The 14,643-nt window shown below is 38.8% G+C and overlaps 2 protein-coding genes and 1 long non-coding RNA gene across 4 annotated transcripts in view; 2 read left to right on the top strand and 1 right to left on the bottom strand.

The window, feature by feature from the left end:
- Positions 1–14,643, top strand: part of LOC145442823 (uncharacterized) — a 213,666-nt gene that overhangs the window by 151,605 nt on the left and 47,418 nt on the right. The gene's annotated exons all lie outside the window — the stretch shown is intronic.
- On the bottom strand, positions 4,034–7,851 carry LOC145443652 (carboxymethylenebutenolidase homolog). The gene is made up of 6 exons (XM_080321588.1): positions 7,718–7,851; positions 6,903–6,984; positions 6,706–6,841; positions 6,518–6,625; positions 5,085–5,322; positions 4,034–4,291 (listed from the first exon to the last, which is right to left on the bottom strand). The coding sequence occupies exons 1-6, from the start codon at positions 7,784–7,786 to the stop codon at positions 4,259–4,261; spliced, it is 666 nt and encodes a 221-aa protein (XP_080177714.1). The 5' UTR covers positions 7,787–7,851; the 3' UTR covers positions 4,034–4,258.
- LOC145442968 (uncharacterized) lies at positions 12,162–13,971 on the top strand. Its single transcript, XR_013916222.1, has 3 exons — positions 12,162–12,334; positions 12,862–12,948; positions 13,859–13,971. It is a non-coding gene; the product is annotated as an uncharacterized LOC145442968 (long non-coding RNA).

Raw genomic sequence — 14,643 nt, 5'->3', positions numbered from 1 at the left:
GGACTAGAGTCGAGTCATGACTCGAGTCATTACAACCCTGGTTCATAGGCCACATTATAACCATCCGACAGCAGTCTTGTGGTTTCAGTATACAGTGGCTATTAGGAGCAAGTCTATGACATTGACGCCCAATTCGGAGAAGACTACAAAGTGCACCCACTGAGTTCAGAGTGTTATGGACGAATGGGCTGAAAACTGGATATTCACATGAGTGAAAACGACAATGCGAAGCCGTTATATGCAGGATGCATAGAGAATATAATCGTTACACAGAAGTATAAATCAAATATATGGGTCGCACCGTTTTGCAATCTAGCAATTACCTATTATACCTAGCGGCCCATGACGTGTCCTAATCTGGAAAAGTGGACTTTTTAAACGTTAGACCTGTTTTAGCAGACCACCATTAAAACTTTCTGGACAAAAGACATGAAAAATATTTTCCGCTTTTAGAAGTAGTATTTGTGCTTTTCTTTCAATTACGAGTATTATACGTTGAGTTTTAATTATAGTTCCAGTTCTTTTGTCTGGAGAACACACATGTTGAAGCATAAAAGCAAGTGTAGTAATGCCCCTATTTTCCGAAAATAAAGCTACATTATATGGCCTTTTTATGATCATATTTTTTTTATTAACGTTTACTAATCGCGCAAAGTGTTAACACCGTATCCGACACAACTTCTGCGTATTGCTCTTCGACTGAACTTAGGGCCTTACAATATGGGGGAGGGCGCCAGGCAATGATATTCCCTATAACGGGGTGTTCGAGTAGACAAAGGACTAGTATCGCATTTCCATATCAATACTATCATTCACATCCAATGATGTGGACGACTGCTTATTCTGTCGAAAATTGGATACCTCCTGGGATGCATCAATATGAATCAAGCTCTCTACACCTTCCGCATAGCTCCATTTGCAGCTTTTGACAGTCCATGCGAACAAATTACGATCGCTTTCACATCGACTTACTTACTTGAGTAAATTTAAAGTCAGTCAATTCTACTTCTACTTCAAGTAGTTTTAGGTTGCTTACGTAAGAAGTACTTCTACTCGTACTTGAGTGGATTTTTTTCGTCGCTACTTCTACATCTACTTGAGTAGCTTTCTTCACTACTTTGACCACCTCTGTCAGAGGTGGTCAGTAACGAAGTACTTCTACTTTTTGGAAGTACACAAGTAGTTTTCGTCTACTCCTGCTACTTACTCAAGTAGATCATATTTGCTCTACTTCTACTTCTACTTCGTAATATTTTGTGATCTACTCACTTACTTTTCGCTATTTTCAGTTTGTCAAGTAGAAGTAGTTTAATCCCCTAATACGGAAGATTGCCTGAGGAATTTCGTGACCGTTTTCACGGAGTACCAACATTTAATATTCATAAAAGTCAAGTAAAGCCCAGAGATTTTGTTGCGCCTCGCGCACAATAGTTATGCTGTAACATATATGTTTGCACGAAAGTATCAGTGAATATAATTTAGGTACCGGATTGCTTGGTTCCGCTCACACCGCATTGTCGCCCATATCAAATATTTCATCACAGTAAATATGGTCCGCCATAACGTTTGAAACTATCGTTTCGCAATCTAGCAATTACCTATCATATCGCAATCTCGATGCCCATGACGTGCACTGCTAATCTGGAAAATCCGGCTTTTTTAACGTTACACCTGTTTTAGCAGATCACCCTTGGAGCTTTACTGACAAAACACATGAAATATATTTTCCGCTTTTTAGAAGTGGTATTTGTATTTCACTTTCAATTCCGAGTATCATACTTTGATTTCTAATTTCTTTCAGCTCTTTTGTCTGCAGAACATACATGTTGAAGCATAAAAAGCTAGTGTAGTAATGCCTCTATTTTCCGAAAATAAAGCTACACTAAATATAAATTTTACGATCCACGATGTTTGTTATTAACGTATACTAATAATGCTAAGTTTTGAAACCGTATCCGATATTTCTCTTGGCCTAAACTTCTTATCATATGGGGTAGGGCACCATGCCATGATGCTCTCTAAAACGAGGTCTTAGTAAACAAATAGTTAGTATCGCATTTTCATATCAATACTATAATTTGTATCCCATGATGTGAAAGAATACTCATTCTGTCGGAAATTGATACCTCCTGGGATGCATCAATACGAATCAAGCTCACTGTACCTTCTACACTACATACCTCAATTTGCAGCTTTTGTAAGTAACATGCGAACGAATTAAGACTGTTTTCAAAACTACTTACCTGAGTAGATTTAAAGTCAGTCAATTCTACTTCTACTTCAAGTAGTTTTAGATGGCTTATTGAATAAGTACTTCTACTCTTACTTGAGTGGATTTTTTTCGTCGCTACTTCTACTTCTACTTGAGTAGCTTTCTTGACTACTTTGACCACCTATGGAAATCGAGCCTATCAATTTAAGTTATCACATGTAGCTTTCGTGATGGTTATCAATATTGCAATATGACGAAAGCACCCGAAGTAATCGAACTTCATGTCGGCCTTTAATCTTGTCGCGATATATTCCATAGCGGGGAAAGAAGATCAGGGGTTCATAGAATAAAACCGACCGAAGACAGACCTTTGTTCAAGGTGATTGTATATCTATAAACATATAGGTATGTAAGTTTGATTGAATGGTATCATTCTGCATATCAGGAATTTTGTGACTTGCAATCAGCAGGCGGCGGATGGACATTGATTGCCAGCGTTCACAAAAGCTGTATAAAAAGCCGGTGCACCGGTTGCGACAAATGGTCCATCGAACAAAGTAACACCAACGATTCTAGCGAAGGTGAGATTCCCATGTGCTCTTCACAGAAACAATCTATAAAAGTCTATCACCTGTAGAACTCAAGATGTGCACCGTTATGTGACATGTATTCGTCCGTGCGTTTAAATCTAGACGGCTTTCAGCAACATTCTTGAACTAATATCCGTTATTTTAACACTGATATACAGTAATTGACGACGACTATATTGATAGAAACAAACTACAACTATCTGTGTCTGTCTACGCAACATAATTCCGGTATCCCGATTGTCGACCGCCGTTGTTGAGATCGTAATAAGTCGTAATAAGCTCATTTAAATACCGCTTGATTTGAATTATCTCACGATCGTGGCGCACAAGACCATATATTGCGATGAATGCCGCTCATATTTTCATTAATATTAATATTACTAATAATAAAATTTTTGTAGGATTTTAGAAGTGATCGAGTGCCGCAAGAAGGCTAGCTTGGAGCACGGTTGATAATAATTAATGTTCAGCCTTTCCAATGATACACATCAATATCATTTGCCATTTCCCGTATATTTCATTGGATTAAATATTAAATTTTGAATGACTGTGCTAAGAAAATCTGTCGACAGTCGAGCTTGTCTCTTTTCTTACTATATAGGCTGCCTATATAATAGGCAAGCTTACATGCTATCTCAAATTGATTCCGAGAAATGTGGTCTAGTTTTTATACATAACAGTAATTCATGAATTCAATAATTTTACATATTTTCGAGGCAGGTTCTGGCAACTGGCGGTACTTAAAAGCGTTCGGAACAGTTGAAAATGCAACACGCGATAATTATAAAAGTCCGGCATACTTCAATCTTCAGGTATAGTGCGATATTTGATCCCTTCAAGCTGGTCGCGTAGCCATATATTGTGACCTTATGTATTGCTCATGGTCAAGAAGAAAAGAAGACGGGCGGTGGGTGGTTTATTTACGCCTATCTCTATACAGACCACACCTAGGGCTATATCAGCTGTAGTAACAGATATACTAGCAGCTGGCCAATGCATCCATTTGCAATTCCTCAGCAAATAAATGCGACACCATCTTGCTAGACCGCGTATTGTAATGATTGGGATTGAACGTTGATTTCTGAATCGTTCAGAGAATGTGTAACGCAATCTGTAAAAGTCTCACGGGGTCATCTTGTTCTACATATATCCTGATACGCGTTCTCCTGCGTCTAGGCGTGGCCCTTTCACTACTGTCTCATGAACATGACAAAACTGGAAAATAAACGCCTTATACACGTCGTAATTTTAATCTCTTTCAATTGATGAACTTTGCTACTGACAAGGTTCATACTGCGCTTGGAGCTTTGCTCTAAATAAAGCGCTTCAGCCAACGGATCATTTTCCTTCTTGCTTTGTAAATCATATCCTTGTTAGGGTCGTCTGGAGTGGGTAGCTTCCTGTGCACAAATCCGTGAGTTTGACCTGAGTATTTGCGAATCGCAAACTTCATTGTTTAATTTTTCAGACTTTTCCGCAGCTTGATAACCTAGGCACGCACAATAAAAATAAAGATTAAGGAAATGTCACGTTCTGCTAATCTCTAAGCAAAATGCTTTCCGACCTTTTTTAGTTCGTGGCCTATTTTTAATTCAAGATTTATTTACGACCCACAATGAGAGAAAGAAAAATAAATTGATATAATAATAAACAAGGTATAGACACGCAATTTACTATCAATGCAAAACTTTAGCTTGACTATTGGATATTATCTAGGGTTGGTGCGAACGTGAGGTTCACATTCTCGTTCTGTGTGTGAACCTTAAAAACTTGGAGTTTCGCGTTCACAAATGACACTTTTTGGTAGGTTCTGCACTGTAAATCTTTTCCATTTATTGCAATTTTTCACGTTATTGTAACGTCTTTGGTTCAAAATATTTGCATTTCAACTTCGTACCACTCGGCGCATGGCGGCATGGAAAGAAATTCTGCACCAACAGAGCATGCATCTTGCCAAATTCAAAAGATTAGTTGCTTGAAAGTTTGCTTGAAATATTTAGCTTTCAGTTTGTGAACATTTAGTAACGTCTAGGCTTGACTGGATTGATCAAACTACTCGGAAAATATCCAGAAACATCTATAATATTTGAGGAACTCGTCTATGTATTTTTGACCAATCTCAATATGCAAGTACGTCAGTCTTCGTAAAGGTTATTTTATATATAATTGTAAAATTGACATGATATCAATGAGTTGATTGCTTGAATTCCATAACAACCAGAAGCAACATCGGTCGCGACATACTGACTATAAAGCAAAGTCTTAGTATTCATATCTCTCACCCTTCTGTTTGGAATGACCGGGTCTAAACCCCCGAAAATAAACAGTGTCGGTCCATTGATCTTGCCGAATCTCGGATCTTCGGCATCCATGAGACCGTAACACGCCACAGTCGCAGAAATGTCCTTACGATTGACCATCGCGTAATGAGCGGCACCGCCTCCCCAGCAAAATCCGACCATACCGAAATTCGTGATAGCGTATTCGTCACGTAGATATTCCATACTGGCGGTGATGATGCTGAATTCATGCGAATAATTATTGTATTGGTCTGATAACAAAGGACTGGTACAACTCAATAGGAAGCAGTTGGGAATTTGAATGCGACAGTGTGTTTGCAACCTAATCTCAAAATTGCCAAGGGTAGATATGAACAGTGTTGAAATTTTATCATCGCATAATCCAGAATTTGGAAGGAAAATTCGTTCCTTCCCTGCGGGCCTAGCACAAGTAGCCTACTTATCTCAACATTAGAAATCATTACAAAATTCTAGATCAGTGGTTATGAGCTGGCGTTCCAAGGGACTCATATGACTGATACATATATGATTTGTGATGACACGCCCGTACGTGGTTGTAGGTAACTAGGCCCGCTCAATAGTCGAAATGTGACTGTTGTGGTGGTATACGTCGTGTGCATAGTGAAATCCGAATTCGATTTTCAATATTTATAAACCCATTTACAATTAGGCAATTTGTTTCATGCTGTTGGATTCTCAATGAACAATACGCTGACATTTTCCAAGGCGAAGCCTTTTAGTTGTGAATGGTATCTAAAAGGGAACAGCAGAGGTCTAACTGATCTACAGTAAATATTCATCACTGTGTTTTCGCTTGGTGTGAAAATCGTACTTTAACCCTTTCTAAACTGGGGAACACTTACCCATTAATCTGAAAGTCTTCGAGGAATCCAAATTTTCACCGAGTCTCCAATACAAATATCTACCCAATTACATATATGACTACCCTTACATTACTTTGGATTACTGGTGCCGAAATGAATCTTACATCAACGGAGGGTTAAAAAAAATCCATTAAGTACCAATGTTCCAGATCTATATCTATCTTTAGTAGGCTTGAGTTTGAGTTTGACGTTCAATGAGGTAAAGTTGCCTATGATGTAATTGATGGTAAATCCTGAATAAATTCCGATATTACTTAATGATAGATTCGTCGACGCGATACACATTGCAATTACTATCTCGTGTTCTCTAATTCTATGATTTCAACTCAAGTGGTATGAGCACGCAGGTTATTTATAGTAGCAAATCATTCACATGTGCATATCGCATGACACAAATATAAAATTAAGATACAAAGTGCTAATGATACAAGTCTAATCCGCAATCTCTTCTGAGAAGTCTGCTTAAGATCGTTACCCACGTCTTCGGCATTTTGTAAGCTTACTTCGAACAAAGATACTGTAAAAGCTTACTGATCAATTCCCGATGACGGCCGTCGCATCATAAATCCGGAGAATTCGCTCCTCGGTCTTGACGAATTCCATGCTCGTTTTCCTTCATACGAATCGGGCAAAATCGCTCTGACAAAAAGGCGAACAATTTAGATATATAGTAAAACATATAAATAAATGAGCATCCATGTCAGTGGGTATATACTAACGTGAAACCATTATCCATGAGCATATCAACAATTGCTCTCGTGTTTGAAAGAGTCCATCCATAAATATCCTGTATCACTATCACCCCTCCTTTTGAGGTAACATTTTTCGGGTGCGATACATAGGCATCAAGTCCGCCTTAATGAGATCAGATCGACGTTAGGACTTAACAAATCATTGGGTGACAAAAGAGATTAACCTGGCAGCTGCACTTCCTCGCCCAATTTTCCGTATTCGATTTTATCCCCGAATTTGCAAGGTTGTCTCATCTGCCCTTTGACCTAAAAAATTGAAGAAGATACTGGATCACATTTGTTACACTATTCCGCTATTACTTTTACCCTATTAGACTATTGCAACTGTAATTATATTTTAGAGTAACCATCTGAAAACATTCTAACGTTAATATTCTTATGTAGTCTTACAAGATTTCTCGAACCCTAAAGGGAACATTTTTCCGGCGAGTAAAACGAATGTAGATTTGCTACGTTTGAGTTTGATGTTTCACATTGTCTTGATAATAGTTGCGCGCGAAAGTTACAAAAACAAAGCAAAGCGAAAGTTACGAAAACAGACACAAAAATAACAAATCAGATTCATTTTAGAGATTCAGCTACTTTTTGCGGTCCCCCCAACTTCTGCCAGCAAGGAATGATCATTTATAACGAGATCGTGGAATTGTTTAAAAGAAATATTAGTGAAATTATATACTAACGTCAATATTCTGGAAATTTATCTAACAAATAGGCTGGCAACAGTAATTTTTTGGAAATATATACGCCCCGTTGAACACTGTGAGGAAAGGATAAGTAACTTACACGAAATATGGGGGAAAAGACTACATTTGAGAGTCCTTTGGAGGACCATTCACTCTTCTTGAGAATAGAGAACAAATCCTCTTACTTATGTTAGGCTTATCTTATGGGCTGATATCCTGAAATCCCTGTGACGCAGAATTGTGATCTCAAAGCATTTCGGTATAAACTTTATACTATAAAGCTTCCGGCAACTAACCATGGCAAATTGTAGAGTAACTACAATAAGCGGTATGAGCAGAGCGCTCCTTTTTCCCGTCAACATCATGTAGCTTTTATAACGACCGGCAACAGGCTAATAGTGGTTGATTGATCGTTGCATGGCTGAGCTATATACCCGCTGGTATAGCCTGCGGCAGTAAAGGACGAATCAAGATTCTTTTAACATGTGTTACGAAACGATATCTCACATTCTCGTCCTTTACATAATTTTTTATAGCATAGAATGTTCTGAATGTGTATCGTGTGACGCTGATGTGTGTGACATTGCATCTGATTTGTGAAATTATTATTTAGAAATTATATTTTATAAATAAGTAATATTGCCAGTAAAATAGAGTAGTCCACTTCGAACGCATAATGTAAGGCGAGAAAGGTGTATGGATCAATAATTATTTACAAATAGTTACTGTTAAACTAAGTTTCCAAATCTTCGCACGATAGCTGACAGTAAGTCTAGCACAAAAATTGTTGTGGTAGCTAAGACAAGTCTATGCTAGAAGGTCAAGACGGTGTCGCATCCAACGGAATCTACGGGCTCGGGAATCTCCCTTTTCAAAATCCTTATATTTCTGTGAAACATTGCTGATAGCTTGTTAATTTATCTGCCCAATACCGTAATTTTACTATAGTAGGGTACCATCCAGTTATTTAGCAGTCTACATCAGACAAGTTTAATCCATCCACTTCAATACGAAGTCAGTGGAATTGTAACCAATATCACCATCGAGTTCGACCTTAACGCCTTGAAGATTTTGGATCTCACGAAGCGTTCAATAATTGGAGAGAAAAGCAGATATTGCAGCGCCTGTGTGACAATGCAGCTTTCGAATCTAAATTGTCTTCCTGATCTTTGCCAGGCAATGAGCTCCTTTGGAAGTGACATTTCCAAATACATATTCAAATTGCAAACATATAGTCTTTAAATCCTTAATCCAATCGAAGTTACATTATGGCATCCTCTGTTGGGGGGCTTCCAGTAAAACTGCACTCAAGCCACTGCAAAACCTACAGCAAAAAGTACTCTGAATCATAGCTAGGGACCCAAAGGGGCCTGACTGCCCATCCAACAAGTCGCTGCTGAAGAGATTCGGCGTCCTAAACATAGAAGATATGCGGAAAATAGAAATCGCCACGTTTATGTATCAGTTCCACTGCGGTCGTTGCCCGAATATTTCAATGACTTCTTTACCTCGGAATCAAAAGCGCACAAGTAGGCTACAACAGACTCGCGTCCACGTCGTCCAAATATCATATGATCGACCGAAAAGATCTTCGCTCTATCAAATACGCCGGACCTGATATGTGGAACAGTATCCCGCCGACCATCCGACAGTCGACGAGCATGTTCACATTCAAGTCGAAGTACAAGCAATTACTACTAAATAAATACAGTCCATCCTCAAGATTACCGGACCACGACTGACCTAATGATCTCGCTTCCCATGACATGCCGCCCTATTTCTTGTCGCTTTCTTTCTTTATACTATCTTCTTTACTTTCATTCAGAGTGCATGCCTCCTCTTTACATCGCCTAGGCCAAGGTGGGTGTCTGATTACTTAGACTACTTCAAGTCGCTTCAACATCTTCCTGTTTTTTTGATTGTATCGCATTTTTTGTGGTGTATTGAACTAAAAAAATTGCTAATAAACCAATGGTGATGATGAATTTAAGACTGTTTTCAAAACTACTTACTTACTTGAGTAGATTTAAAGTCAGTCAATTCTACTTCTACTGCAAGTAGTTCTAGGTAGCTTATGAAAGAAGTACTTCTACTCGTACTTGAGTAGATTTTTTCGTCCCTACTTCTACTTCTATTTGAGTAGCTTTTTTCACTACTTTGACCACCTCTGCTTGTATACCTCAAATCTCCCATCGCGCTACATTTGTGAACAATAAACATGTCAATTCCGTTATTTTGTGTGTTTTTAGAATTAATCATTCATGAACATAGACGGAAAATACACATAAGTAATGGTTTTATAATCCTTGAAGGTGTAACAATTTGCTTTTACTGATCCTGACAACAGGTGAGGCACTGCATCACTTGCGCCACCTCGCCGCACGTCACTGATCGTTAAAATATAAATGCAGTTTGAACAACATCCCATCACAACCCCCGTCAAAATATCACTTGCTTGAATTAACACAAGAAAAGGCCCGGAAATCGCTCACGAATACAGAAATCAAATAACGACATGTGAAAAATACGCGGTAATGTACAGACAGAATGATTGACAGCTCATCATCATCAACCCTTTACCCCGCCGTGTAATTGATCGCTTGGGAGGAAACACTCTGTTACACTCCAGATGATCATGCCACGAATTGCAGTTAAGGAAGTTTAAGCAAGTAAGAGTAAAAAACCAAGCTTAATACATTTTCGAGACCATTGGTTCTTTACCGGTGATTCTTAGAACAGAAGAGATTCCGTGAGCCTGTCTCAGGGCTTCCGAGGAGGGAAGCACACACAAACAACTTATAAATATGATTGGTGTCTTGTCCCGTCTTGGCCATCATTGATTGCAAGCGATCAGGCTCGATCAGTAGTGCAATAGTGATTGTTGTGGAGGAGGTACGCCGTGTGTGGTGGCGTACGCAGCTGAGGTTTGAGGTTCGGAATCGAAACCTCGACCCCCGGAAATACCAATCATATCTGCAATATTTATAGCAATTGGTATCACGTTGTTGCGTTTCGACCGAACAATACGACGACCGTTTCAAAGGTGAAGCCTCGCATTTTTGAACTGATATCTGAAATGAAACAGCAGAAGTTGGACTGATCTGCAATACATTCTCATTATCATGTTTTTGTTTCGTGTGAAAATCATTATTTGTAGGTTTTATTATTTAATAATAGTAATATTAATCTTCAGTAATGTATTAAATGTCATAGTTGAATGTCTATTTTGTTCGATTTTTGTTTTCATGACTAAGCGAGAATTTGGGGTTCGGCTTGAAGATTAGCGTAATGTCCCGCAGATTAAGAAAGGTTAAAAACCACTGGTATAGACAAAAAAAAGTGACATTGAAACAGATTTAATTTTCCGGCCAACCTGTAACCATTGTTAGTAATCCTGTGCCCATTTGCTCTTAAGTGATAAATGTGCTGTTTTACATGCATCAAACGAAAGAAAATCAGTAAAATAGTTCTTGAATATTGTGGTATTGCGATTAGGGTTGCATTTAAAACAAAAATAAAATTAAAACAATCATGTTTTAAAATAGCCCGTTTTTAAAACACACTTTTATTGTCTTTTTGGTTAGCCATGACGTCACGAGTCTTGAAAATGTGACGTCATAGTGAGGTGACATTTACAATTGAAAATATAGGGTAGATATGTCTCCTCTGACGAAAAAGGCTTCCGAGTCCTTTCTTAAGCGGACCAAAAATATCTTTGAACCATTCGATATCGTATACGTCTACTATTTTGGGTGCAAATCATCCGCATACGGTGATATTGCATGATTTGTCGAAAGTATAACACAACCATAGCATAATTATACAACTTAAAAAACATTTTTAATTGGTATTTTTAAAGCACTGGTTAAAGCATGTTTTAAACAAAGTTTTCGAAATACCATTTGCTTTAAATGCAACCCTAATTGCGATGCTCTAGTCTTCGCAAAAGGCATGATCAAAATCGCCGTTCATGAAAATTAAAATTTCCACCACCTCCCACCACCGTTTGATAGATCACTGATTTCTCACTTGAGTATGGGATATGCCACACTACTTTCTTGAGCAATACAACTCGAGTTTTTTCCAAGTCGAGGTAATCATTAAAGTGACTCTAGCGAGTTGAATGTCGACAGAATTGCGACTCGTGTTAAGTCGTGATTCAAGTTACTACAACCCTGTAATTCGAGGAAATAAATCGAAAAGTAACTGGTAGGCTCATGTTGTTGCGGCGACAAAAAAACGATTAAAAATCCATCTAGATGCCGGAAAACACATTAGTGTTCAGTATATGCCAGGATCAGGGTGCTCGGGTGCAGGACTGTGGCTTGAATCGCATCAAGACATCAAGTTTTAGTTTAAACTACTATACATGGCTTTCGTACAGCAACTTTGCAATAAATTCTGTCGAGAAGAAACATAGAATAGATATACTGGCGCAATTGTATCATAGGTTTCTTTCCTAATGGGCATCTTTGACATCTCCCATATGCTTCTCAAAGACAGGCTAAATCGTAGCATTCTCAATGAAATGTAAACGGAATGCAGTTATAACTTGAATAACATGATGTATCCTGCTCACTCATGGGAGATATGAATCATTGTATAGAATGAATAAAATTGAATGTGCTAACACATGATGAGTGTGGGGGCACTCATCAAATTCGTGGTAATCATGTGTTCGGCAGTCACTACTGACACTTTCGATAATAAGTGACTTGAAGTCATCTCTTTTTTCTCCAAAGCCAGCAGGAGTAAAAACTTCTATAGAAAATCGGGATTTATACCGAAGATTTTTCTTTGTGCCAGCCTAGATTCGAAATTGCTGAAGTTTATTATGCATATGAAGCTGAAGGTAACCGTTATTATTATTATGTTAATGGGGCTGCTGGCAATGATCGAAGCAAGAGGAAGAAGTAAGTATGTGACTAACAACGTTGTTATCGCTGTTGTTGTAGTGTGTGGTGTTCGTGGTGTGTTTGTCGATTACTGCGATCATTTACTAGAGCAGACCAATTTTCTTCATTTTTATTCCGTAGATGTCGACTTGTTGCACGGCCCATCTCTAGGCTTTTATAAAATCACCGCGGTACATGAAGCAGTGAGTATGTGACTAACACGTGATGGTAAGCCCCAACTGCTGTTTTACATTCATGGTGTTTCGAATACATTGTTCATTTACAGCAGGCCAAAATTCTTTATTTTTGATTGCGTATTTACCGACTTACAACACGGCCTACTTCTATGATTTTTGTAAGACAAAGCTTACGCGGATCACGCGGCGAGGAGTCGACTTCGTGCGGTCTCAAACCCGCAACCCCTAGGTGTTGCAGTCGTGGATCATACCACTACGCCATCTCTCCACCGCAATCTAAGCCCAAACTAACTGCTATGATATTAGATTTTTCATGCCGTGCCGATTCAATCACTTGCTCTTTTTCAGGGAAGAGATCCTGCTTTTGGAACTTCCAATGCCCGGATAAATACGTCTGCAATTTCTTTCAAAGCCGTTGCTACCCAAGGTTTTAGGGTAAGTATCCCGTAATAACAGTAGGTAATAACGTTGGTAAAATAAATGGCGGTGCTGTAAGATGTTAGCTTGGAAGAGTCCGTCTGCACCAATTCTGCTACTGTATCTGCGCTTACTTCTACTTAGGTATAGGTGAGCTATGGGCTATTGAGGATAACTGAGAGTAAAGGGGGGTTTTATTCACTATATAAAAATCAGTGTGGGAATTCGAATAATTAATAACTATATTTGTGCACTGAGAAGAGATATACAAATATGTGGCCCACGCGTTCGCTGTTTCACAGGGCATATTCAATCGTCATCAACGCTCTTCATATAAATGTTTATTGGCATTGAATACTATGTTTTCCAACCAAATAATAACAACTAACTGCAATCCTAGCTAGCGTCGCTTATTGTGCTTAACTTCATAAGCACCTGTGCAACAAGCATAATGAATGTTTGTTGCACTACAGTGAAGTGCAGTGACATTGAAAAGGGAATTTGCTTGCACGACTTTATCCCATCATAGTGTTTATCCTAAGAGATGTGATGTGACTTCTAAATTACGTGAAGCGTCCTGCCTAGCCTAATAAGATCACAAGCGACAACGCCGTTTGTCTGAGTTAAACAATATAACTTTTTGTCGATGTTAGGGGGAGGGGCGTTTGGTACATGGATTATTGGCCAGGAGGGCATTGTGTAAAAAGATTGGGGAACACTGCTCTATATCTAATCTAAGTCGCCTATTTTTAGTGCAGTTCGTACGAATGCTCATAGTGCACGTCATTTTTCGAAAATATATGGACTCTTGTGACGTGATTATGCAACTTGTGAATTTGTTTTATATATACCGGGTTTAGCCCATAAATTCTCAACTTGAGGTGTCATCACGGTACTCCCAATGTAATATTGCTTTATATTTTGACAGAGCCACGGGACTTCCGCCAGCACCCCACGCTATACCTTTTATAGGAAAGGTTGTATCAAGTGCTGTATGATGATGTGAATAAAACCCACATGCAAAATGCTGTAGGCAAGGAATTTCCGTATTTTCAATGTGGCTATAGTCAGCTGTAGAGGATTGCCTTTGGAAGATAGATTAGTGAAGTAGTTATATTGGATTGAAAAGTTACACATTTACTGTTTTTCAACTGTTTTTTCGTGGAAGCGAGAAACTGTATTTCTGACGCTCGCTGAAGGAAGCAATTGGCTCGCAACCTGCTAGGAAAGACAGAGCTACGCCACTTAAAATCTTACTAATACCCAAAAGTACAAGACGTGCGTCATAAGGATTATTATGACTATTATTATTTGCTGCACCTGTTTGTGTCGCGGGGCAAGGCTTACCAGATGTCATGCAGATACTTGGAGGCTTTCAGAATTGTCTGCATGCGTGGTTATGGTTTGATATGAAGCGAGTTGTTGCGATCGTCAATTTGCACTATGATATCAATATTTATTTCTTATACTTTATCTTAAACTCTAAACGTGCTTGCGACACGATCACAGACCTCACCAGGGTTGTAATGACTCGAGTCATGACTCGACTCGAGTCAGACTCGAGTCACGATTTTTTTGTGACTCGACTTGACTCGAGTCATTTTCTTGAAATGGGAAAATGACTCGACTCGACTCGAGTCAAGTCAATATTGGGATTGACTCGACTTGTATTCGAGTCATTACGCATGACTCGAGCCAAGTCATTGACTCGGC

The sequence above is a fragment of the Botryllus schlosseri genome, chromosome 7 (genome assembly GCF_051294905.1).
Source record: "Botryllus schlosseri isolate E-star chromosome 7, Bs_hap1, whole genome shotgun sequence".
In the NCBI taxonomy this organism is placed as follows: Eukaryota; Metazoa; Chordata; class Ascidiacea; order Stolidobranchia; family Styelidae; genus Botryllus; species Botryllus schlosseri.
The sequence above is the reverse complement of the archived record's forward strand: the minus strand, read 5'-3'. Positions and strand labels throughout refer to the sequence as shown.